Source organism: Ursus americanus, chromosome 18, assembly GCF_024610735.1.
Source record: "Ursus americanus isolate L20-20 chromosome 18, mUrsAme1.1.p, whole genome shotgun sequence".
NCBI classification, from domain to species: Eukaryota; Metazoa; Chordata; class Mammalia; order Carnivora; family Ursidae; genus Ursus; species Ursus americanus.
In genome coordinates, this window is record NC_142144.1 from 46,882,891 (window position 1) to 46,909,929 (window position 27,039).

Below are 27,039 nucleotides of genomic sequence, written 5' to 3' on the forward strand. Positions count from 1 at the left end.
TGGTATTATAAAAGGGTGTTAATGTGTTCAGAACACTGCTTTAAATTAATTCCACTTTTTCAAGGTTAATAGGTGTAGTAGAAAGAACTGGATGAGAAATCAGAAAACTTGGTGCTAATCCATCTGTATATTACCTCCTGGCCACTTAATCTGATTGTGCTTTAGTTCCATCAGCAGTAAAATGGGCTTTAAAAATACATCCTTTTGTCTTAATCAGCTTGGGCTGCCTTAACAAAATACCGTAGAGTAGGCGGCTTAAACACCAGGGATTTATTTCCTACCATTTTGGAGGCTGGGAAGGCCAAGGTCAAGGCGCTGTCTGATTCGGTTCCCCTCCGAGGGCTCTTTTCTTGGCTTGGATCTGGCTTCTTTCTCACTGTGTCTTCACATGCTGGGCGGGGAGTGAGGCAGGGAGCAAGCTCTCTGGTGTCTCTTCTAAATTTTGAGGGCACTAATCCCATCATGAAAGCCCCACCCTCATGACCGCATCTAAGCTTATATCACTTCCCAAAGGCCCCATCTCTAAATACCATCACTTGGAATAGGACTTTAACATAGGAATTTTGGCAGGACCTGTTCAGTCTGTAGCACTTGCCTTTCTCATGGCAGAGCAAACGAAGTAATATAGTAAGGCTACACAAAGATACATTAAGAGGTTAGAGTTATTGACTGACATTTGTCCAATCGGATTTTCATATACCTTTCTATATAATAAAATTTTGTTCTTGGGATGCCTGGGTGGCTCAGTTGGTTAAAAGTCTGCCTTCAACTCAGATCATGATCTCAGGGTGTCTGGATCCAGCCCCTTGCCGGCTCCCTGCTCAGCAGGGAGTCTGCTTCTCCCTCTGCCTCTCCCCCTGGCTCGAGCTCCCTCCCTCTTTCTCTTTCTGTCAAATAAATAAATAAATAAATAAATAAATAAATAAATAAGATCTTTAAAAAAATAAAATTTTGTTCTTTTAGCACGTTTATTTTGAAGCAGGTATTCATGTAAAACTAAACAAAAATAAAAGTTCTCATTTCTTTTTGACAATTCACTCTTGCATCATTCTTGTTAGATTAACTTAATCTCAGTGTTCTTTCACAACTTTTCAATACTTAGTTCTTTGCTTAACTGTGAGCTTACTTCCTATTGAAACAGGTATCACAATATAGTAGCTATTGATGGGAATTGATAAGAGAATGCATTCACGTGATGAACATTTTCCACCCTTGTTTAAAATGGATATCATTTTTCTTTAAAAATGTGTTAAATGTGTATTTGAAAGTTGAGTTGGATTATTCTCCGTTTCTGACAGAAAAGGGACTAATTAAGGTAGTTTTTTTTCAGTTTTATCAAGCTATAATTGATGTATCAAATCATGTTAGACACCTTACGCTAATACAGTGTTATACATGTGTATATTGTGAAATGACTGCCACCATAAAGTCGGTCTACATCCATTGTAAATGAGACAGTCTCTTAAATGATACTATATGCTAAGGAAAAAAGGTGTCAGATGATTATTAATTTTTCGTGAAGGAAGCACTAAACTGACAAGAACCTAGTAGTTCAGTCATGAAAATTGAATAGAGATGTAAACATATTACATTTGTGTTTTCTTTGATTAGTGCTCACCCTTGACATAGTATTTCTGGATATTTGTGCAAAAAGAATTTTTATTGCCGGCCATGTGTTTTCTTTTTCTAAACAAAGTAGAAATTTTGTGGAAAAACGTAGCAATGTGTCTAAAATAATTTCTGTTTAACTGCTTAGACTGTATTCTTTCCTTTTCCTCTGAAGAAAAAAAAGGTGTATGTTATTCTTCCCCTTTTTCTTCATTATGATTGTTTTAAAGATTAAGTTGAAATTCTGTTCATATGTTGCCTGGGAGAAAAGGTGGAGCTTCTGTCTTCTGATTACCTAAGGAGGAAGCCTGCTCCCAGTGTTAAGAAACAATGCGGGATTTTACGAGCCCTCTCGTGTGACCTGCCTTGACAGGTGTTCTCTTTTGAAGCACTTAACTTGTAGGAGTTGTAAACATGTGGTTTTTCTTACTTGTCTTGGACAAAAATAATCCTCCGTAGAAAATCCATTACAAAATGATTTTGCATAGCCGTTGAATGTTGAAGATGCCATTGCAAATCTTGCTAGGCCATTGTTTTGGTAGTAAAGATATATCTTGTTTTAGGCAAAAGAGGAGTATATGGTCTATTGTAAATAATAGTAGCAACCAAATGTTGATTAGCTACCACTGGAAGAAGAGAAGGCTGGGAGTTTTTACTTTACACGAGCCTCAGTGCCCTCACTGAGGACATTAATGCCTAAGCAAACTTCCCCAATAGTAAGCAATAGAACCTAAGATTTTTTTTTTATCTGAATAAAGTCAGGTTTTTATTAGATACTGGGAAAAGGCTTGAGCAGTCAAGGTGAGAGATTTCTAAATTTAACACTCAACGAATGTTTGATGTGATAATGATTGTCATAGAATGAGTTTTTTTAAAATTTAAATTCGATTAATTAACATATAGTGTATTGTGAGTTTCAGAGGTAGATTTTAGTGATTCATCAGTTGCATATAACACCCAGTGCTCATTACATCACGTGCCGTCCTTAATGTCCCCCACACACCACCGCTCCAGCAACCCTCAGTTTGTTTCCTGTAGTTAAGAGTCTCTTATGGTTTGTCTCCTGAATTTGAGGTTCTTAAGGCTTGACTCTTGTCACCGTGGAGCACACCATTTAAAGGCACTTCATGTCTAGTGTTTGATTACTCAGAGGTCAGCTAAACATGTGCCTTTGGGCATCAACAGGAAGAAGCCAACAATTTTTTTTTAGTGGGGAGAATTTTGATATTTCAAAAACAAGTATCAAATTAGTAATGGGAAAAATCAGACCGTCATTGAAGTTCCCTATCCTTAGGTTTTGGCACATACACACATAAGGAGGGGAAAAGAGGATCCAATAATCTTTTCAATCCTTGGGGTCTGTAAACATCTTAACCTAGCTGTGTTTATGGTGCATATTTTTTTAAAAAAACAAATAACCTTTCCTAGGTTATAAAATCATCCTCGATTTGCATTTTTGGAGAGTAAGTCTGATTTTATTTTCAAATAAAATACAGACTTAAAGTGAACAACAGCTCCATTTGGTTGGATTTGATAAAATATAAGACTGTGTCAGCCTCATCTACTAGCAGAATGGCTTTTTGAACAGTTAACATTTAGTCGAATTCTGGCCTGGTCTCGCTAAGGTAAGTTTAAGGTCCATCTGCTATGACACGATGGTGTACATGCTTCTTAGATGTTTTTACTGAGTGGTAACTGCATTCTTTCCCAGTGTTTTCTTGCAAAACACTTTGATGAGTATGCAGGGATGCTACTTCTGGATACATCAGTAAGTGTCTAATTTTTCTCATGATGCTTTTTTTTTTCTCTTATGCTTTCTTAAATTTACAATTCTTTCCAAAACATGTTTTTGCATTTAGAGGGGAAAAAAAATGACTAACATAGGATCATTAATCTACCACAGTATCATTCGTATCATTTGTTTGAACTTTTAAATGTAAATATGCCTGGACCCCCACACCAAACCCGTTTAATCAGAGTTTCCTTATGTGTAGAATCCCCCCGATGGATTCTGATGAATATCCGTGGCTACAAATCTCTGGAGCCTTGATCGTTGGTTCTTAAAAGCCTCGTTGGGCCCCAAAACAGCAGCAGCAGCATCACCACTTAGAAACTTTTTATGGAATCCAGGTTCTCATCCCTATCCCAGAATTAGAGACTTAGAAACTCTGGAGTGGGACCCAGCTGTCTGTGTCTTAACAAGTTCTCCAGGTAATTCTAATGCCCGTGAAGGTGTGAGACCCCCCTGTCTTTGATCATCCCAAGGGGACTCCTTGGCTCCAAAACCACAAATCCTTGTCCTGGTTACAAAAAGCTTCCAGGACACTAGATTTGCTACCTGTCGTTCAACATTTTATCCTTCTCCATTCACCTCTGTTGCTTTAAAGTGTCTATTTTAATATTGTCTGAATTAATGTGTCTTCTATCATAAACCTTAAATGCTTTGTGGACCAGGTCTGGCGGTAATGATAAACATTGGGCAAAAGCCTTTTTCTCCTGTTGTGTTATGCTCTTTACTCTTCGGCAATTTTCTGATGGTTGGTAACTGAGGATTTATTAACCTCGTTTGTGGTTAAGAAGCTAAAAGAAGGCTGCCTGCAGGTTTGGTTCTGACATTGGCGCGATGCTTGAGACAGATGGATCATGTTTAGCATGAGGTGGTTGGGGAGATGGCCACCATCCCCTCTTGCTTTCCTAATTAATGTCACTCTCAGCAAACAGCTCTGGCAGAACGGCTCCTTTAAGTCCAGGGCAACATGACTGGTCCAGCAGGAGGGGGAATTAGAGCTCTCTCCACTCACTGCAAGGAAACCCCTGTTTTGGCTCCCAAATGGTTTCCAGAGCTATCAAAATAATACCGTTTGCAGACACTTTTCATGGCTGAAAAGAGCAACTTGGAGAGGAAAAGGAGTACCCCGCGGCCCCTGGAAGAAATGTTTTGCAGCTGGGCATTGCGTAGAACTGCTAACTGAATGCCCATGCAGTGTAGCTCACGTTTTCGGCTCAGCAGTGGAAGAGCCACTCAACAGAAATGAAGAGTCCCTCGCGAAGGCGTCTGTGCTCGTAAACCAGCTCTTCTTTGTGGGCCACAGACCGCAGTGTGTCGGACATTGTACTGCAAATCTCAAGCAAATCTTGCAGTGCTGAAGGGTTGGTGGCCGCCTGCTGCTCATTAGAGACCCTGTCTGGCTCCGTTCCTGGGAATGAGTGGTAGATTGCTGACACCTGTTTTCCCATCCAGCCTGAGGATGTGAAGTGTGCATTAGGAATGCCTGAAAGTGCTTCCTTGTGTCCGAGTCTGGGTCTCGGTATTGCTTGGCCAGAAGGGGGTTGGGATTCAGGACTGGGAAGGGAGATGGAAAAAAAAATCCGTGGTGAGAAAACTATATTATCAACTGACCTGAGATTCTCCTCCTCATTTAGCGGCCCCTGCTGGTGCTCTTAGTTTGGTTTCCGCGTGGCCCCGATAACTTGGTCATCCAATGAGCCAAGCTGAAAGAAGAAAGATATGTCCTGTACGTGAAAAGACCTCATCTGTTTCTCAAATAAGTATATAGTTGAGACTGTGAGCACATTAGAAATGGGAAATAGTCCAACATTAAGTTACTTTAAATTTGGCCTAAATATGTAAAATTCAAGCGTGTTGATGGTATGATCAATTTCTTTGCATAGTTCTGCCCATGTATTTGTTCTTCTCACCTTTACCTACTGTAAAGCCTCATAAAAACTGGCAGAGGGTAGAACAGAGGACCTAAGGCTCCACCTTCAGTCCCAGATACAGAGTGCCTGCTGTATGCAGTGCATTGTGCTAAGTATGAGGGGATAACAAGCACAAGACAGACCCCTGCACCCCTGCCTTTGCAAGTCCCAGCAGTCTGCTGGAGAGAAAATACACACACATCAGAAGCAGCATAACACTGCAGCATGTCAGATACGCAAACAGATGAGATCCATTTTCAGTGGGTTTGGAGAAGGAAAACAACTGTGAGTCGAACAGGTTAGGGAGGATGTGGAACTTGTTCTGGATATTAGAGGATGAGGAGAATTCGTGGTGAGAGAGTGGGGCATGTGTATGATGCTCTTTCCCTGGAATTAGAGGGTGGTGTGTGTGTGTGTGTGTCTGTGTGTTTAAAGTAGTGGCAGCATTTCCCACTGACTCATTTGTGGGACTTGGCCAGATCTCCTTGTGAGCATTACCTCCGTTTGTGAACTATGGATGAATGGGGTTAGGGTTGGGTCATGACCTTGGACCAGAGTGAAATTAACTGGCTCATAATGTGATTGAACTAATGACCTTGGCCTCATTACCACTATGTTTTAACCAGTTGAGTCAATCAAACATTGCAGAAAGGGTAATCAAGGTAATCTTTTAGAAAGAGATTTGGATAGCAATAAACACAGGACTGAAATCAAAGCCAGGTTCTTCCGTCATGTAATACCCAGGTGTTGGTCTCATCATCCTCTAGTTTATATACTTGTTTCTGCATCTAGTAAAAGCATGGTGGACAAAACAAAAAGGACACCGTGGTTCTCCTGTGTCGCTGTTTTGGGCATAATGAAATGTGTATTCATTTTTCTTGCACAGCATTGGACTGTTTTTGCAGAGCCAAATATTTTTGAGCAATATGTTTTTTAATTTTAGGTGTGTAGTGTCCCATAAATTTATTGATGATGACTTTCTCTTCTTCTTTAAAGTCGGAACAACCCAGTCCTGCCAGCTCCAGCTCCAGCTCCAGCTCCAGCTTCACACCGTCCCAGACCAGGCAACAAGGTATCAGTATCTCCCAGGCAAACTATGAGACATTTTTCTCGTAAAACATCTTAATGAGTTGATTTATGGCCTATTTTCTACTGTTTTATTATTTGAATGATAACTTGGCTTTTATGCAGTTGTATTTATTTCCCCTAGGAATGCACTTGAGTATTGTTCTGATGTATGAGGCCAGCCTCCAGAAATTCTCCTTTTTCCAGTCCCTGCCATCAGAGTCCCATATTACAAAAGGATTATAGACACAGCCCCTTCCAGGGAGCTCCCAAAGGAAATACAATAGCAAAAGCTGGAGTTGAGAGGCTCTGACGTAGAGAAATAGGTTTTTACTCTCCCTCCTGTATGTCTTTCATTTTATTTATTTTTCTACAGATTAATAGACCTGTTTTCTTCGGCAAATGTTAGTTTGCTGTCTTTAAAATTTATTTTCCCTCTACTTGAACTTAAATTTAAAGTAATCTAATAAAGAAATTTAAGCCAGAACATTAAATATATATTTTATACTTTTCTGGTGTGTGGAAATTTTCAAATACGGGCTCCTTTTCTTTCTTTTTTTTTTTAACATGAAAAGTGAGATCATATGAAGGAATAATTTGTTTTTGAGCATCCTGTTGCACGTGACCTCTTTCATTGACCATACTCAATTCCTGATGGCCTTGTATGTTTTGAAAAGGATTAAATTGTTGTTATGTATTTGGGCTAAGGCTAAGCTTCCAGGAAAAAAAATAAAAGACACTGATTGTTTTGGCTATTCAGATTTCTTGTTACCCTGACTTCCAAAGGTATAAGCCACTACAAAAGCAGAGGAATTTGGGTTTTACAGAGTGTGAGATTGGAGGGAATCAATACTTACTTTAGAGCCGACTTAGTGATAACTCGGATATTCTTAGTGATAACTCAGATATTCGTGTCCTAGATTAGACTTCAGGAATTGTCTAGTCCAGAAGAAGAGTGCCTCTCACCTTCTTGTTTGCCTCCACAATCTCTTCTTTAACATTAAAAAGAATGGTCTTGTTTTCATCACATGTGGAGCGGTCAAGTGAAAATAAGCCACACTGAATTTTGTGAGTTTTTTTTTTTTCTAGTTATGTCCTGTTCTAGAATAAAAACTAGTTGTGACTTAGTTTTTTTCTCTCCCATCTAATACTGGATACTCTCTTGAATTTTCCGGGCACCTGACTTACTACATGGTTTTATTTATGTAAATATATGCTGGTGTTTTGCCAGGAGTTTCTTTAAAGGTAAAATAAAAATTGGCCGCATAACATTGTTGCTTGAACAAGACCTTGTGTCCAAGATCAATATGAAGATCAGAGATAGGACATTACACCATGGAATTGAAATACTTTATAATCTGAACTTGACTGAAATGCTTGCTTGACCTGAAATTGACCTTGAAATAAAAGGAACAGCTAAACCTTAATAGATCAAAAACTACCACACAAAGGCTGCATTGCCAAGAACAAGTTACAACCATGGTGATTTATTAGCCTCAACTTTTCAATACGTGGATTAACCTAACAAAACATTCAATTTACTAATAGATCTTTCTGTTCCTTTTTAGGTGTAATTTTTCTTAGGGAAGAAAAAATACATAGCAAAACATTCCTAGGAAATAGAGATTTTTCCAATGAACATCCTGGGGCATCTGTTGTGCAAACAGTAGTGTTGCAGTTAGATGTTACATTCCAGAAACTACCAAATTTGTTTTGTCAATTATATAAATATATATAATAATGGGTTTTAAGTTTTTAGTTTTTTTTTTTTTTCCTTTTGGCCAATGTTCAGCGCTGGCGAGCTGTCCCCTGTGTCCAGCATGACTGAATGTGTATGAATTCGTGTGTTTGATTGTGGTATGCTGTCCTTCCTCAGGTCCTTTAAGGTCTATAATGAAAGATCTGCATTCCGATGACAATGAGGAGGAATCAGATGAGGCAGAGGATAATGACAATGACTCGGAAATGGAGAGACCTGTAAATAGAGGAGGCAGCCGAAGCCGCAGGTGAGTGTCGTGGCAGGAACTCGGCTTCCGGTGACGGAATCATGCCTTTCCCCCAGACTTACCCCGAGAAACCACGACATAGGTGTGCCACACCAAAAAAGTGGCAGGAAATGGTCACGTTCATTTAAGTTGGGTGCTTATATTCCTTTCTCCAGGGAGCCGTGTATCCCTTTTCTCAGAAAGCAGGTTTTTTTCCTCTAAAAATGCTATAGGGAAAACATCCAATTAGGAGTCCTTGTTCTTGGAAGTAAGTCTATTCCAAGGTGGCAGGACTGACTGCGGAAATCAACTCCGTTTTCATTTGAAGAGTTTGTGTGGCTCCATTGCTATAGCCTCAGAGTTTGAGGAAACGTGTTTGCTGTTTGTAGTTAGAAATACATAATTGGCTTCAGTGAATTATGTGTGTGACCTAATTAAAACTAGGATCACCTGTGTGTGTTTTCCAGCAAATAAATTCCTTTTAAGTGTGCTGACAATTAGGTTCCTTAAGTAGCTTTAATGCTGTGAGGCATAATTCCACATTATAAGATGGTAATTCATGTCACTTATAATTAATAGTCAACTTGAAATTGCCTTGAGGGTTTTATTTCTTTATCATGAGGAAAACAAATAGGCATGCTTACTTTAATGTGTTGGAGTAGAAAAAATATGAATCTACTTGAACTTAAAATCCAATTACATTTATAATACATCGCATTAAATCTTTTCCCGTTATCCATTACTGTGTGGAAGGCCCTAAAATTCCTCAAAAGAATACCGTCTTAATCCCAGCTGGACAGATCGTATGTTTACTAATCCGTAATTCCTTGGTGTCCTTTGAGAAGGGCTCCTGGAGTGTACACACCCTATCAGATCTCTCAGCGATGCTTCCGTGTGGCCATACTCAGTACTTACACCCAATACCTCGTTCTCCACCTTGTCTCCCAAACTCCCCCATCTTTATTTTTTTTTGAATAGGAGAAAATAAGGAGCCTTATAGCCTTGGTGTTATAACATTTCCCTTTAGAACTCTTTAATCTGACAAGAAGGAAACTAACTGGTAGGACAGAAAGAACTAAAAATGGACTGGAACGTGGCAGTGAGTATATTTATAACCACCAAAATCCTGACTGCTGGCTGCTTTCAAATGTACCTGATGAAAAATGCATGACCTATTTAGCCAATTTCCAGTTATCATTATTTAGAAACTCTGGATAGTCCGTGATTGGCTGTTGCCCACCCACTCGCTGCCCCATGCCCTGCGTCGGTGCAGGTCAGTCGTACAGCCTTGTGCGTTGTCTGATGTGATCCCCGTTGTCGGAGATTCGCTTCTTTCCCCCCGCCTGACATGTGCTGTTAGCAGTGCCAGTGTAACATTTGGTCTTCCTTGCACTTGTGAAGTCTCAACTGTTTAATCAGTTTAAATACTCAGCCTTCCACTTCAGTCAAGAAGCATTTTAAAGCAGCGCTTCAACGGAACACTTCATTAATGTAATTTAGTTAAGAAAAACAAGTTCCATCAGTTTTTGCTAAAAGGATGTCCCAGCGTATCCTTTTCATTTCCTGTCTTGTATCTTGTCTATCTGAATATATTATAGAGGTGGAATGTGATTGCCTATTCAGAGCAAAAGAAAAACTATCCTGATTTCTAAAGCATTTTCTGTTTCTGAAAAGAATATTATATTAGGTGACTGTATAGCCAAAGAGAGAGCAAACACTGAAGGACATTTCAGAAGGAGGTATACATTCAGTAGAGTAGAATAAAGAAACATCTCCTACCCTGGCTAAAAAGAAAATTCTATTTTGTTCTGAAAAGAAAAGAATAAGGGAGGGGTGATGTTTTTATATTGTCTTTGATTTTTGAAAGATACTCTCTTTCTCTAAAGCAGTTATTCCAAACACACTGTCTCTTCATGTTGCTGGAGTATATTTCCAGCGAATTATTACAGCAGTGGCCAAAACTAGGGACGACCTTGAATTCTTACGTGGTAGAAATACTTGGTGTGGGTCTGGCATGTTGGGCTTCACACAGCCCGTCCTCGGACGTCGCCCCGAACTCTCAGTCATACAGGGCTCTTGTCCATATTCTCAGCAGTTGCTTCTACTCCCACAGCCTGGGTTTGCCTATAGCAAAGAAGCCGGGGAGGGGGGGGGGGAGGGGGCTAGAAAACGAAAAGGTAGTAACCTACAATCTATCTGATTTTGCTGACCTGCCAGCTAGGGTAACATGCTTGGTGATAGTAGGCAGCTGAAGTTGGAGCAGGGAGCTGCAAGAATAAATGGGGCCAGTGGCTGAGCGCCAACCTTCGGTTCCATCACCTGGGTTTGACTCCCAGAACCACCCCTTTTCCCTCTTGACCATAGGCAAGTGACCTAGTTTAAGTCTGTTTCCTCATCTTTTTTTTTTTTTTTAAGATTTTATTTATTTATTTCACAGAGATAGAGACAGCCAGGGAGAGAGGGAACACAAGCAGGGGGAGTGGGAGAGGAAGAAGCAGGCTCATAGCGGAGGAGCCTGATGTGGGGCTCGATCCCACAACGCCGGGATCACGCCCTGAGCCGAAGGCAGACGCTTAACAACTGAGCCACGCAGGCGCCCCTCCTCATCTATTGACATAAGGGTCACTGAGTGAGAAATACCAGTAAAACACTTAACATGGTTCCATACAAAGTAAGCGCCAGGATGGGTTAGTGGTTGGAGGAGTAGAAACAAGTTTCTGGTGATTAGCATTTGGATTCCTTGCTCTCCGCGCCTCTTTCCTTAGATATTTCACGAACTGCCTGTGTTGATGCGTGTGACTTCTGTTTCTTTTCAGAGTTAGCTTAAGTGATGGTAGCGACAGTGAAAGCAGCTCAGCTTCTTCGCCCCTACATCACGAACCCCCGCCACCTTTATTAAAAACCAACAACAACCAGGTAAATGGCTGGGTTTGCACTCTTCACGACTCTGCCAAACTAGGTGTGATCGTTTTCACAAAGCACATGAAATTTTTTATCCCTTAATTTTAAACAGAGTTTCTCTCACTATTGTATAAATGGGAATTTGCAACCTTTGCAATAAACACATAGTTGGGTGAAATAATTTCTGTCATCATGAAAAGTATGTTCCATCCGATGGGTTAATTACATCGATGCAGGAAGGGATGGTGACAGAAAGTGTTGCTTATTTGCTCCTGATTCCTGTGGGGTTTTTCCCCCCCTCAGCAGTTAAGTAGGCTTATTTAATGAATTAGGAAGAATATAATCTTTGCAGCTAGGATAAAGCCTGTTTCTTTGTTTTACTAATTTACAGTTATGTACTGGTGGGAAATTAACTTTGAACTTTTGGTTCTCAGTTTCCTCATCCATAAACGGGGACATTAATACTGCCTCGCCGACTCTCAGGACGATGATAAATACTGTGTGTGTAAAGAGCATGAGGCCGTGCTCGTACCTACTTGGCACTCCGCTGATGGGAGTAGGTGTTTATGATCATAGCTGCTCTGCCTCCATGTGCTTATCCAGGGAAAGAGGGTCATCATTGGGAATTGTAAGGAATAGTTAATAAAATGCAGAATAAATAGTGGTCATTATCATTGTTATGAATCAAACAAAAGGAAGCCTTATTAATTTCATAGTCAAATTCAGAATATAGTTCTTTGGATAAGGTCCAGGCAAAACTTTGAAAGCTATGATGAAGAGCTTTTGTTAAATAGATGATTAAGAACGGGGTATTTTAAATACTAAAATAAACGAATTTCAAGTATCGTGAATATTGTAAAAGCCTCGTAGTGCATTGAGTTGATACACTCATTTACGTAAGCTATTCTTATCTCTTTGTTTAGGCAGATTCCCTGTGACCTCTAAAATAATTGCTTAATCCAAGTTACCCTGTGAATATTATGAACTTGAGAATAAAAGAACTGCACTTTTCTGAAATTACTCTCTTTCACAGATGTCCTACAATTTTAAACAGCCTTGTCCTTGAATTTGTGATCTTTGCTTTACTGGGAAATGTGATTTTTATAGCTGAAGATTTTTTCTTTTTAAATTTTGCATAAAACATAAGATCTCTTAAAATTTAAAATACCTCATTTATAAAGTTTATCCACAGCTTCAAGCCCTCATTATGGTGTAGGAATAATACCAGTGTTCTATGCCTCACCGCTTATATTCAGCTGCAGTTTCTCTGTGGCCTACATGGGAATGCGAGCCCAGCCTCATCATCTGTTACAGACTGGCTGTTCGAGGAGTTAGTACATTCTTACTCCTTACCGTACCTCCCTGCATCCCTGTGTTCTTCCAGCTCCAGTGCCAGCCATGCCCTTGGCCCGGCCAGCCCCGCCGCCCGCATCAAGCACTTCCGGGGCAGGCGGAGACGAAGGGTGTAACCATCATCACCAATCAGTTGGGAAGACCCCTGGGCTGGCTAACTAGATAACTTGAGTTTCTTTTGTAAATCTGTGCCTTCAGTAAAAACTGGCAAAAGGATAGAATTTGGACTTTGAATATATTTGCATGTTTAATTTAAAGCTACGGAACCCTGATTTCCGCTTCCGGTGGGGGGGGGCGTGTTAGAACTAGGGTCCCTCGTGGGCAGCAGCAGTGCACTATCGGGAGTTAGGGGCGTTAGGTAAGCCCCTCCTTAAGCCCTCTTAGCTTCATTCCTAGTCAGGGTTAGGACCGTGCCTGATAAATAAATGCAGCTCCATGAAGCCCCCATCTTGCCTTTCAAACCACCCTCCATACTTCCTGGATGGGCAGTCTTGAACTGACTTGCCTCAAGTCTTGGCTTCCAGGGAAAGCTTTGGATTCTTTGTCAGATTTTTTTTTTTTTAAACCTGTCTAGCAAAACGCGACTAAAAAATGAATGGTATCATCTATCTGGTGAGGGTAAAAATTACTTTATCCAATTAGATAGCATACCACTGGTTCCTTGGCATATGTTTATTCGACAAATGTAGCTTCACACATGTGAATCATCAATCTGTCAGGAATACTCAGTTATATGTCACTTCCTCCGTGCACCTATAAGCATAATAAGAAAGTCCATATGCTTTCACTTTTAGCCAGTGTAGGGTAGGAAATACGTGTGGTACCGCAAGAGCACTTACCTCCTTGGAGCTGTTTTGGAACAGAGAGCAAGAGAAGGGTTTTAAACCTTCATTTAGAATTGATTTCTTAACCCCTCAAATCACCTGCTTCGGGGCAGGTGTGTTGCTGTTCCTTTAAGTCCGTGTTCTAGGACTTCTTAAAAAATTGCTAGTCTGTCTTAGTTCTCCATGCCAGTGAAGTGAAAGAGTAAGAATTAATTAAAAACATAAAAGTCCCCCGAATTTCACCCTAGAATGTGTTTTCCGTCTTTATTTGAATGTATGTATGATAATTTGAAATTCCACATCAAATAAAATAGATGAAAACAGACTTCCTGTTTCACAGGCCTTAGGAGATGAGTTTCCTTGGTTGCTCTCTGTCTGCAAGTCGATAATGATCTCTCAAATTTCTGTAAATTACGAGACAAAGCCGAGTTTTCCTTTCCCATTCTCAAATCTTCCAGGGAGTAGGGAAAAGAGAAAGTGCTAATTGAGTCAAACATTTTCTAACTATTGAAAAAAAGTGAACAGACAGAGAGCCGCATGTCAACAAAGCAAGTAATTAACCTGAGTATTGTTAGGGGCTACTAGCGATCATTAACATGAAAGACCTATCAGTAGAGAATCCATCTGCTGAATAATTGAGTTGTCAGTCCTCACAAAGGGGTACAGGAAAATAATAATCTTGAAAGTTTGATTCTCGAGCCACATCCTCAGATTGAGGATGGAGGTGCAACTAATCTTAGTTCTGTTTTAGGGGACTACCATCTTGACAGTCTGGGTGGCTGTCTCCTACAGTAAAGCTTAATAGGGAATAATAGTGAGTGCTGTGCCACTTTAACCAGAGGGAGTGTGTGTGTGTGTGTGTGTGTGTGTGTGTGTGTGTGTGTATTATTATTATTATTATTATTATTATTATTCAACTCCAAACCTCCCTTACATGAGTTTCAAACAAAATCAAAATTCCAGATCCTCTTTGGCTGAATGTATGGAGGAGAAGGGGGGTGGGGGGAGGCACCTTGAGGGAAGGAAGTGATCCATTGGACCCAAGTTAATATTCAGAATATCATAAATTACCTATCAGCCTGCAAGGCATGTTGAATGAAATTAAAGAGTCTATCCAGTTAAACTGGTTTGAAATAAGCCCATGGAAGACAAGGTGCTGTACTTTTATATTCTGGAGGCGTTTCCTTAAAGATAAGAAATGATCATAAATAAAACAATTGTCTTCAGCATGGCTCAGCTCTCTCAGAATGAGGTTTTGACAAAGCTGTTTATTTTGGAGCAGGGAGAGATCAAAGAAGGAAGATTAACTGAGCCCTCTCTGGGCAGCCACTCAGTAACTTGAGGCGGATCACTGACACCCGGAGCTTTTGTTCCTGCCACTGCAGCTACAGAAGAAAGAAACTAGGATTTCAATGTAGTTTGGCCTCTGTGCTGTAGCACTTACGGAATGTGTAGGGTGGGACTTAAGTGCCCCGAATGTTCTATTTTCTGCTCTGAAGAGAAGGTGGTAGAACTCTCTAAATCTAGCTAGCAGAGTTGCCTTACAGATATAACGTCCTTAGTCACTTTGACCCCCAGAGTGCAGGGACTTGGGGGATGGGAAGGGGGGGCAGAGTGGGATATGATGGCAACACAATTCAGTTTTCTAATGTGCACGGCAGGCACGCGGGCGCTGTTTTTCTCTCTGGCCTGGAATCTCGGGGCCAACTGTCTGTCTCTGCTTTGCCCAACCGCGTGTCTGAATTGGCGAGTAGTGCCATCTACTGACCTACTTACTCCTAGGTCTCTGAGCTCGGAGTTTCCCTGTGAGGTCTCATTTCCAACAACAATAGAGAAGGAAATTCTGAATGTAGTGGAGTGTTGGGTTTCCTTTACAGTGCAGCACGTTAAAAACGATTGCCTTGCCCCAGTGATTAAGTAATTTCCTTGTGTTGCCCAAAGCATTGTATTTTAAGTTACTGAGCCTGGTCAGGTTGGTCATCTGGTTATCTTAATGTTAAAAATGAAGAAATAGAGGCAATTCTCAGGAAAGACTTCATCGAAGCTCACTTCTTACCCATGCATTATTCTAAACGCAAAGGGAAATATACCCTTTTAGAAGTATTTGGTCTTTCCCAGAATGTCATGGTCCTATATCCACAACAGGTAAACTGTTGGTAGGATGACCTTTTACAGCTGAATTTTGTTCATCATGTTCGTCTTGTTTATTTCATCTCATCTTTTTTGAGGTCCAAAAATGTTAAATAATAGGGCCAGGACCTGACCTTGGGTTTCTGAGTCCCGTCAGGGCTCTTTCCACCACATACTAAAAGTGGGCTCATTTTAAAGTCATGTTTGTGTTATGGAAAATGGTGGATTTTTGAACAGAACTCTGTGTGTGTGTGTGTGTGTGTGTGTGTGTGTGTGTGTGTGTGTGTTTGTGTGTGTGTCTCAGCAGAGAATGGATAAAGAAGAACAGTAGGAATATGAGACTTCTTAAATATATCCTTTATTTGGGATTTTCCTCCTTCATATTAGCTTCCGATTATAACTCACTTGGTAATGAGGTTATCATGAAAAAGACAAATTACTTTGCTTTTTATGTTTATATACATTTGTAAACACTCATCAATAAATTCAGCGGATCTCAGCAATTTTAAACAAGGCCCGTTTAAAAATACTTCCCTTATAATCCTCAATTTTGGGGACTCTAATAAACCCACTGTATTTATTAAATAATAATTTGTTTCTCCTTCTAATTTGTTAAAAACCTAGCTCCCCACGGAAGCTTCCACACAGCACGCAAAACTTCCGTTCACACCCTAAGCTGTAATCGGTTCAGGTGAAAGGACAGGCACTTGGTGTTTTATCACGGGTAGACACATCATTTCTTGAAAGGCGGGAGAGAGTCCTGCCCCTTTATTTCTTGAGTCGGAGGATCCCAAGTTGGGAGCAAGCAGTGTGACTGACGGCCATCTTCATTTCCAAAGCTGCATCCATTTAGTGGTTGGGAGTAATTTTTAGAATCTGAAAGTCAGGTACTAAAAAGGGCATTTGAGTGTTTGTTTTATCATCCCTAGCATGCTGAGCACTGGTAGTCATGCTGAAACAGCAGAATGAGTAAGAAAAAATTCTTGCCGCAGGGGATTGTAATCCAGTAGAACTCAGCTGCTGTACATATGTGTGAGAGTGTTGTCACAGAAAAGCAGCCGCCTTGGAAGCTTGGATCAATTTCCTTATCGTCAACTTTTTTTTTTTTTTTTAAAGTCTAATGCCCTGACTCAGCATTTGAGATAGAAGTCCTTTATTTTCCAAGACAGAGTGAGAAGAGAAGAAAGAAAACGTGTAGAGAAGTGCTATTTGGAAAGTGATATTATTGTATGACATTTCATGCCTAAGTGCCTTAGTGTAGGGGGTCGGTTCGCTACGAAGTGCCTGAAATCCCATTTACCAGTGTTCTCTTTGATCCCTAGATTCTTGAAGTGAAAAGTCCAATAAAGCAAAGCAAATCAGATAAGCAAATAAAGAATGGTGAATGTGACAAGGTAGGTTTCCAGGGTGTTCCTTGGGAGGGCTGTAGCACCGACTGGCTTCCCTTTGCAGGTGTTTCCCTTGACCATCCTTGCTGGCTCCGCTTCTGTGTCTTCATCGGAAGTGCCCCCACACCCCCAAATGATGAGCACTTCTTGGTGCTTGTAGTTTGTTTTCCAGGTCTTGCTTATGTCTTCAGTGTGATGCTGGGCCCTTATGCTACCATTTGCCTTGATGCCTGCATTGGTGGGGGGTTTTGGGGGGTAAGAAAACCATGGTGGAGGAGGGGGATTGAGCAACCTCAGCCATAAGTGAGGGGGGGACACCCGATCCTAGCGAGGTGTGCTTTCCAAATGTACGTCATGCATTCCAAATCTGACTTCAAGACCTGTTGGGGGTCAGTCTGCTGTTGTGGGCAGGGTCAGAACGTGCTTTGCGGGGTCAAGGCAGAATTGACTGAAGCTGCACAAACCTTTCCTTTGCCTTCACGGCAAATGGCGCTAGGAAAACCCGTGCAGTTATGCTGAAAGATTCTGGAGTCAGAGCATATGGAAAGAGAAGTGCGCTTCTGCCCCTTCAGGGGAGCTTTCGACAAACCAGATGCTAATTTGGGTAGTCCTCTCTGTTTTTCATGACATTCTCCTGTCACTTGCTGTTTACTGGCGATGTTAGATAGGACTGGGAAAGCTTTTTTTTTTTTTTTTTAAGAATTTGTCCTGACATAATTAGTTATGTGCATTTATACTTCCATGTTCAAATTTAGACTTTTATTCTCTTAGTTAAAAATCTTCTGAGATGGAATTAAAAAAAAAAAAAAAAAGCCTGTGCTAATCCGTGTAAACCCACAATTCACCACGGAGTACCCTTTCTCTCTCTAGAGGGTGTTACTGGGAGAGGGTGGGTCTGCTCCCTTGAATCTTGTTGAGAGTAAAGAGTGCAAGAATTTGCCCTTCATCAAAAAGCTCGCTTTGTAAGGAGAACAGTTGGTCAAGAGAGACTCGGTGCGCGGGAGCCTTGGGCGCCGAGTCCACACAGCCTAGGGAGGGGAGGTAGAACGGGGCACCTCCAACGGCCGCTGGTATGTGCCTGCTTATTTGCTGTGTTATTTTCGGATTGCCTCCTAAAGTGCTTGTTCTTTTGGGGGTTACTCTTCTCTTTCAGGCCTACCTGGATGAGCTGGTAGAGCTTCACAGAAGGTTAATGACGCTGAGGGAGAGACACATTCTGCAGCAGGTGAGATATGCTTTTTAGCACAACCCTTTCCAGAAGCTGCAAGGCCTACTCCACCCTGCGGTAGTGTCCTAGCCCCTGGAGGTCACGCCAGCCCTACACTGTCAGCACAGGGCTGACGCCACCTGCAGAAGGATTTGGGGGGTGGGGGGTGTGCTCATTGCTGAGGCTGCTGGAAGTCCGCTCCAGAGCTTGGCGTGGGTCATCTCCCTCCCCTGGTGTTGCAGGTGAGGAAAACCGGCTCGGGTGGAGGGGATGGGGCCGAAAACACTGATTCCTCCAGCCTGTGGGCTGAGGGAGGGGGAGAGTGGGAATGCAAAGCCTCGGGGCCCAGGCTTCTAGTTTCATGAGAAAACAGTGATAAGAATTTCAGTCAAGTGTTGTAAACATTTGTGATTCAATGGAGTAACCTTTTGCCAGCGCTCTTCTAAGGGAAAGAAATATTTTCCTCATTTCTCTTATCTTGTACAACATACATCTATTATTATGAACTCAACTGTGAAATACTTGTGGAGTGGGGAAACTTCTATTAGAACAATTTGATGTTTTGCGAAGATAAGGGTGCTTTTTAATTTTACTATAGTTTTAGTACATGTGTCTGTCACATTAACAGCGGCTACTGATAAATAACTTTTCTTTAACCCCCAAAGAGAAGGTTGCGTTCTAAATTCCAGGGTGGGTTTGTAGATTAGTTCACTGTTGAATTTTGTTTTATTACTACTTTCAAATGACTTGAAGTAGTCCTTAATCTACCCCAGCTGTGTGTGGGTTATTATTTTTTTTAATGTTTAATGGCCGATGGTCACATTTATATTCTGTGTACATTTTTTGCTGAAATCTATAAATACGCACTCTCAAACCTGCCAAGTTCCCTGATTTGTCTGATAAGTTTTTTTTTTTTTTAACCCTTCTAGAGTTTCAGATTTGAACAAAACCGTTACAGACCTATGATTCTTAATTAGGATGAGTTGCATTTCTTGCATTTCCACTGAAGCGGGTCTGGGTAGGGGAGCAGGACTGGAGTGGTCTACCCTAAGAATTATTCTAGTCCTCTGCTAGTATCTTTCTTCGGCGTTCTTTTGTAGACATGAAAATTGTTCGGCTTGCCATTTACCAGTTACGTGGGGTTAATTGACTGAATGGTGATGGTAAATCTATTAGCTGATATTCCCATCCCTTTCTATCCCCCTTTTTAAACACCAGCTCTGAACCACTGTGGAGCGCTTGTCCAATAAAGCTATTAATGCACAAGCCGGGCCCAAATAGTGAGTCTCGCAGGAGAGTGAAACAGCTGTTTGGGCAGGGTTGGGACACCTTCACAAAGAAAGCCCAGCCAGCAAGTGGAGGAAGTAGGCCGTTGGCAGGGTCTTACCTTGGGGTGTCATTGGCATTCCCGATTTCACACTGTCCTTTCATTTGACCTTTGAAAGAATCGTGAGGGAAGGTGGCTTACTCGAGAATTCTATCGAAGTGGATTACTTTAGTGTCCTAGAGGGAGAGAGTGATGGCTATGAATTTTTAGCCTGGCATCAAGGCGCTGCAGGACACACAGCGTTTCAGCCTAATTGCATTCCCAGGCCGGTTGAAAGCTCTCAGTCTTTGGCCTTTTGCCTTGTAATGCAGCTGAGGCTTGTGATTATGATACCATGATGCATGTCCTGTCACGGTTTACTGCTTAATTAATTCCTATTGTAAAACATAGCACTAGTGAGGACTGATGTTTTCTCCACCTCGAGAGCTGCTCATCTCGTGAAACACATTCCGCAAAGTCGACGTGTTCTCCGCCACGCGGACCCGAGCACCTGCGACAAGATTTCTGGGGAGGCCAGGATCGCATCCGAGGACTTTTAGTATCAAACACGTCCTATCAAAAACTCTGGTCTGACGGTTTTATGTGGCTCACAAGCAGTGGTTAGTGTCTTTGTTTTACTCTGGGGATGTGTGGTGCTGGCCCCCAGCATCTAGCTGTATGAGCAGAAAGCCCTGGATCAAGAGAGCCTGAGATCTTAAGCCCCTTGTCTTTAAGGTAAAAATATGTACAGGGGATACAGTCAAACCCAGAGATCTGAGTACCTAGCACTGACTAGTAATTTGATTTTTCTTCAAACCGTGCGTTCCACATTTATTCAGAAAGGGAGATTGAGCACTCCTAACCTCCCCAGCAGTGGGGCTGTGAGTCTGGGTTTGGCATCTTAGGATGAAGCAAAAGCTCCAAGGAGAACCTGGGCTTCCTTCGAAGACAGGTTGACTGTTTAGATAACAGCTATTATACTTCTAAAATTGTCTTCAGGAAGGTGGGAAATGAGTGGTATGTCAGAGTATTCCTCCTCACATCATGGAGAACCCTCCCTGAGGAGCGTTCTGCTGAAGGTGGTCGCCATCTTGGGAAATTGCCTCCCTGTCACAGAACCCCTTACAGCTGGGGTCCCGATAGCCACCTCCTCACCCAGGGTAGGGCCCATGGGCTCCCACCGGCGATTCTACAGGAAGACCTAACATCTCCCAGACCTGAATCCACTGCAGCAGCAGCGGTTAAAGCAAAGCTTGGTTGTTACTTCCCCTCAGTGAAAGGGCTGCTTTTGGGCACAAAGAACCCTCATTTTTTAAGAAATATAATTAGATTAAAAATAATGCATCTATGTTTTTATAATGAAAAACCAGGGTTGGGAAAAGAGCCAGAGATTTAACAAGTAGACCTTACATTGTTGTGGGGTTTTTTTCTTTTTTTTTAAAGATTTTATTTATTTGACAGAGATAGAGACAGCCAGCGAGAGAGGGAACACAAGCAGGGGGAGTGGGAGAGGAAGAAGCAGGCTCATAGCAGAGGAGCCTGACGTGGGGCTCGATCCCATAACGCCGGGATCACGCCCTGAGCCGAAGGCAGACGCTTAACCGCTGTGCCACCCAGGCGCCCCAAGTTGTGGGTTTTTTTGTTTGTTTTTAAACAGCCTGCATGGTACCCCCTGAAAGGCTTATGTGGCAGGAAATAATCCGTCACAAATGTTTTCCCCATAACCATGATGGGAAGAATGAGTTGAGCAGTTGAGATACTCTTCCTTTTCCACTAAGCGTCCACACCATGTACCCTTGCCTTCTTTTCTTATCTACAGTCACTGTCTTTTATTATTGCTGTTACCTGGGGGGAGGCACGCATGACTGCAGGAGGACGCAGGCTGACGGCAGCAGGTGGAGCCAGCCCACATCAGCAGAGCAAGGTGGTCCTGCAGCCGGGCAGCGAGGCAGCCTTCGGGGACCAGTGGGGGTGTTTCTAGGCTTTGGGGCTTGAGCATTGGAGTAAGGCATGTGAATGCTGTGCTTCTGATGTTCTCACTATCAGGATTCCTGGAAAGGAACCCACATTTATTTTTCTTTATTGAAGTCTTTACTTAATTGAGGACATGGGTGCATGCTCTGGTAATTCACATCGTGAATGCTGTTCCCTGGAATCGTCCTGAATGCCCCGACTGCTGCCACTGCAATTACTACTACTTTAAGGCTGTCTCTGTGTCTACCTTGATGTATTCGTATAAGCTCCCATAAAAATGTGGGGCTCATTTAGTGATACTGATCGGATCTCCTTCATTTGTGTGTGTGTGTGTTCGGCTGCGGGGGGGGGGGGTGCCGCATGTGGAGGAGGGAGGAGGTCTCTCATCCCAGCACTGGAAACCTATGAGGCAGTCCCGTGCACGTGAGACACCCCGTTTCCTAGCAGGCAAGTGGGTTTATTTGCTTTAAAATCAAGTGGCTTTTTCTAGAAGGTCTTTTTATTGCTCTGTTTTCTATGTATTGTTCAGTAATTAGTCAGCAGCTATACTGAGTCACAGAAAGGTATCTTCTTAAAGGAGTGAGTTACCATTTCAAAGGGAGAACCTAGGACTGTCCTTTCCCCCCACATTGTGATGTAACTACTCTCCTTCCTCTCCTGCCCTCCCAGTTCTCTTCCCTTACCCCTGCAACTTTTATTATCATTTTTTTTTTTTTAATTCAAGTTGGCCTTTTCTGAGTTTTAGCTTCTGGCATTTTCCCTGCTTCATTCGTTTTAGTGCTAATGAAATGGCCCACAGTCAATGAGGGGAGGCGGGAAGGCGCTGGCTGTGATGGTCCAAGTTCTGTACAGTTACCTCCCAGATCATTAAGGCTACGTTTATATTTATATGGTAATCATAATCATGTTGCCCTCATCTGTGTAGCAATTTAGTTCATAAAGCAGCTTTCTCCTATTATCTTATTTGAGCCTCTGCACAACCCTGTGTAATACGTAGAACGGGTGGAGTCGTCCCCATGTGTAGGTGAAGAGAGGGAGGCTTCGGTTATATTCTGTGCAGTGCCCGTCAGAGAGGGAGCCGGGTCGGAACTGATACCCGAAATTCGGGACTCCGTGCTGAATGCTCGGGCATTTCCCTCCGGGCCAGCTCACTGCGGAGACAGGTCACATTCCGGGGTAACTGTTACTTGCCTTCATTGTGTACGTTGAAAGCCAATTGTTTTCGGTGCTGAAGATGACACATTTTCACTAGCCCTACAGTATTTCTTCCCAGTATCACAAAAGAGATCATTTACTCTGGAAATTACTGTATGTATTTAGCATCAGTTGAATTAAGTATTTGATAGCCTTGGAAAGTTCGTGTGTGGCCATAGCTGGGTGTCTGTCTATGTATGTGGACGTGTGTGGGTTACTTAGCCAAAGCTCGGTCACTATTAACTAATAAAATGAACGAGGGTCCATTTTAGATCTTTTAGTGTTAATCAGCTCTTGCTTGATGAGTTCTTACGTGAACGTGGTACTTTAGCCCTAAGTGGGGACGCGCTTTCTGGTAATCTCTAGCTGCCTGAGCTAGAGCTAGAAGCCTGGCTCCAGTGGTTTAAAGTAAGAGGTCACTGCGGACATAGACGCCTTGCTGTCCTGCTCTGCCCGTCTTGCCCATCTTGCATTCATCCTCTTGTGGGGAAGACAAGCTTCCATCTTTACTGCAGACAGGAAGGGGGGACGGAGGCCAGAAGACACATACGCCTGGTCTACCATGTTTTCAAAAATGGTCCTGAAATCCCACTGACCTCTGACAAATAAATTGTAAGTAAAGTATCTGTCAAATGCTGCAAGTGGGTCTGGGGAGGCAAGCGTTATAGCTGGGCTTGTGGCTACTTCCAGAAAAATCAAGCTTCTATTAGTAAAAAAAAAAAAAAAGGAAAAAAGAATAGTAGGTAGGCAGTTTGCTGTTATCAGTCATGATTTCACAGTGAGAGTAACTTGCTTTATTATGAACCCATAGTTGTATCTGTAAAAAAGAGTTCCGGACATTGAATAAGGCAATAATAGCTCAGTCTGGAGCTGGGCGATTAATTGGATTGGGGTTCAGTATGTCTTTTATGCTTCTGTGGAAGTCAAATATGTCAGGAATGGGGAGCACATTTTCTGTTGAGAGCCATTGACCCATAGGGAATAGTTCACAAACTTACCATTTTTTCAAGAAAACTCATTCTGAGAAGAGAGGGTCAGAAGTTTCCTTTCTGCTGTTTTCCACCTGAAATTAGGTAATCTGAAACTCTGTTGAATAAATAATAGGCTAGTTAAAATTGTCCTCTTTTTTTAAGGTGAACGAAAGAGAAGGAGAAGCGAGTGTTAAGAGGGGAGTAACAGACAACTAAAAATAAATAGAAGGGTTTGCCCATTTTCTCTGTGCAAATATTTTTTCTTTCATCCTAATGCTTTTCTTTCTCTCCCCCACAAAGCTTGCTAAAATTACCCCCCTTCATCCCAGTTTACCCACAACATACATACCTCAAGTCCATGTTATGTAGGCACAGCATCCATTTCTGATAAAATTATGAGTAAAATAAGAATGGAAAGACACGTAACCTAAAAGATTCTCTCAGACCAATGCCCAGCATCATTCTTAACATTGGAACTTTAGAAATACCCTCTTGAAAGCCAAGGCAAGACAACAGTAGGACCTCGGCCACCATCTTATGTCTGAAAGTTGGAGCCCATGCAGTCAGAGATGAGGTAGGACTAGTCCACATGAGGAGACAAAGGTTTTTTATTTTTTTTAGATAATACTTATTACCCCCCAAATATCCTGGGAATAAACAGAATATGATTGTAAGTAGTAAATAACAGGTTTTTATTCATTTTGTTGAGGTCTAACAAAGCGTCCAGCTAGCTGAATTTTAACAGAGTGAATGCATCTTTTGTAACCAGCACCCAGATCAAACAACAAAACAGTCCCAGCCCCCTTCCAGTTACTGCCCATGGTCTTCAGGGTGTGGGATTATAGATGGTTTCTCTTTTTCCCTTTGGGGGTTTGGTACTTTCTAAGTTCTCAGTAACATAATCAGAAAGGAAAATGATCATTATTATATGTGTGTACTTTATTTTATAAGGAGTTTTGTTATTTCCAGGATGGAATTTCCTTACATCTAGTAAGTAAAGTCACTATCCATTGAGTATTATTTAAAAGGGTCTTGAAATTGTATCTCCCCCTAACCACGCTTATAGCAAAATAGTCTATTGACGACTTGAAAGGAGGAGTCAGTTTAAAGACTGTGAATGAGGAGAGCAGGTAATCTGCTTTCACCGAGAATTTCAAAGGGTTACTATTCCTTTGGTTTGCCAAACTGGCTAACGGATATTTCCGTGCCGTCAATAGCATGGACCCTCTTGCTATAAAGGAGAATATTAGTCTCTTGGTTCCGTATTCGATCCCTTCCATCTCGCTCTCCCTCTCTTTGCCCTGTTTTGTCCACTGCTTATTGCCCAATCTTTCTCTTCTTTACTCCCCTAGATCGTGAACCTTATAGAAGAAACTGGACACTTTCATATCACAAACACGACATTTGATTTTGACCTTTGCTCGCTGGACAAAACCACAGTCCGTAAACTACAGAGTTACCTGGAAACATCTGGAACATCCTGAGGATACAACAACTGGATGCATCAAAAACTTTTTTTTTTTTGGTTGTGATTTTTTGTTTGTTTGTTTATATGAAAACACTCAGAATGATGCAACCAAAAGGGAAAAAATAAAAATCAAACAACCTTCAGCTTTATTTTTCTTTAAAGCCAGTCATCATCTCTTGATAAAGGAGAGGTTAAGCAAACCAGCCTCAGCGGACCACTCTTCTCTCCAAGGAAATCCCCGGGAAGAGTTAGCCTGGATAGCCTTGAAAACAAACAAATCAAACACAACACAAGAAAACTTAAAGAATGTGTATGGTATCACGTCTCTCTGTCTGTGGTGGTTCATCCCACAGGACGAATGCATATTCAACACACTGCCTTATTACATAACTGATCTATTTATTATCGCATACAGATATTCTAAAGTCGTTGAGGGAATGACACCACAAGACATTATAAGTACTTGGTCCCACGGATGCTCTTTCAATGCAGCGCCCTTGCCATCCCAAGCCCAGTGACCTTACTCGTGTACCGTGCCACTCTCCACCAACTTTTCCAACTCCTTTTACTCGTTGCAGTCTGTATTTGCCATCTTTTGTTTTTCCAGTTCCAGGACACCAATTAATCAACTGGGGGGACCAAATTGCCACCCTGATTTTCTTCTTTGTGGTCTTTCTCCTGAAAGTTGGGGCCCAGCCCTTGGCTGTATCCATATAATGATCTTGGACCATGGTAGAAAATGCACCAAATAGGATCATATGAATTGTTGTCTAGCCTTAGTCAATAAACCTGTAGGACTTTTAAACAAGTGTAGCTGTAAGCGTCCTGCATCCAGCATTGTTGAGCTGTCATCAACATCCTTGTGTCTGTTTAACTGTTCCAATATTAGAATAAGACGGAAGTAAAGGCATTCCACAGGATCATCGTTTAAAAAAAGGAAAAAAAAAATTACGGTTCTGTTTTCTAAAGAAATGTTGTAGAAATTCTTAATTTGGATCTATTTATTAGTAAGAGTTTCAGCTTTCTTCGGCTGCCAGTGTGTTATCCACCTTTACCATAAAACCTGGAATAAGAGATTTTTGTTCATGTATGATCCTCTTAGACTTTTATATTTGGAGAATTAAAATCTTTGGGGGAAAATTCTTGGTTATTCTGCCATAACAGATCATGTATTAACTTGTAGACTCAGTGGTTCGATCCTGTTTAGTCACTTGCTTATGTTTCCAGAAGGATTTCTTGTATTGGTGAAAATAAAGATGGTTGGGGAGGGGGGGATATTTTTGTTCTTGATGTACCCTGTTTTAAAACTAGAAATCTGTCCTGTGGCATGCAAAAGAAAGCGAATTATTTTTAAAAGAAAAAAAAAAAAAAAGAAAACCCAAAGTCCTTTTGGTGTCATTATTCCATCCTCTCCATAAATGGAGATATGCCAAGTGAGAACAGCTCATCTTCCAAGTTTTTGCTAGGAACTCAACCGAAAAGAAGGAAAATGAAGAAATACTTCTGGATCCAAAGGTTCATTCACTGGATCAGCCTTAAGAAAGCCTCTATGTGTGCGAATAGACCAGTCTCTAGGCTCTCCCTTGTTTATTCCTGTGCCAGATGCTGTCTTTTCATACAGAGATTAACTAGTGTCTGTACAGAAAATGGTCTTTCCAGACCCATTCTTTTGGGCAGTAATGTAAATGCAGATTGATAATGAAGTTATTTCTGCATTTTAAAAAGGGGATTTTTTTACATTGTTTCTTTCTATCCAAAGACACTATTTTTTCCTTTAAAAAATTCTAATACAGCCATGCTCCTTGTAAATTACTTCTGAAGCGTCCTCCCCAAGGACAAGCGTACTTTTTTGGTAATGTTACGATTCTTGACGGTTGGCATGAACAGTCCTTGAAGCATTTGTTGTGTGTCCCCTGCTCAATGTTTAACGCCAGAGAAACTTTTGGAGTCATTTTGGACATTAGGT

General features: G+C 41.6%; 1 protein-coding gene across 2 annotated transcripts in view; it reads left to right on the plus strand.

Moving 5' to 3' along the window:
• The window catches only part of MLLT3 (MLLT3 super elongation complex subunit), a 268,030-nt gene extending 241,574 nt beyond the window's left edge, over positions 1–26,456 (plus strand). For both annotated transcript variants that reach the window (XM_045780385.2, XM_045780386.2), the window contains exons 6-11: positions 6,304–6,379; positions 8,249–8,378; positions 11,174–11,273; positions 16,888–16,959; positions 18,107–18,178; positions 24,958–26,456. In XM_045780385.2, coding sequence (XP_045636341.1) covers positions 6,304–6,379; positions 8,249–8,378; positions 11,174–11,273; positions 16,888–16,959; positions 18,107–18,178; positions 24,958–25,089 — 582 coding nt within the window. In that variant the 3' untranslated portion in view covers positions 25,090–26,456. The remainder of the gene's footprint in view (positions 1–6,303; positions 6,380–8,248; positions 8,379–11,173; positions 11,274–16,887; positions 16,960–18,106; positions 18,179–24,957) is intronic.
• Positions 26,457–27,039: the final 583 nt, after the last annotated feature.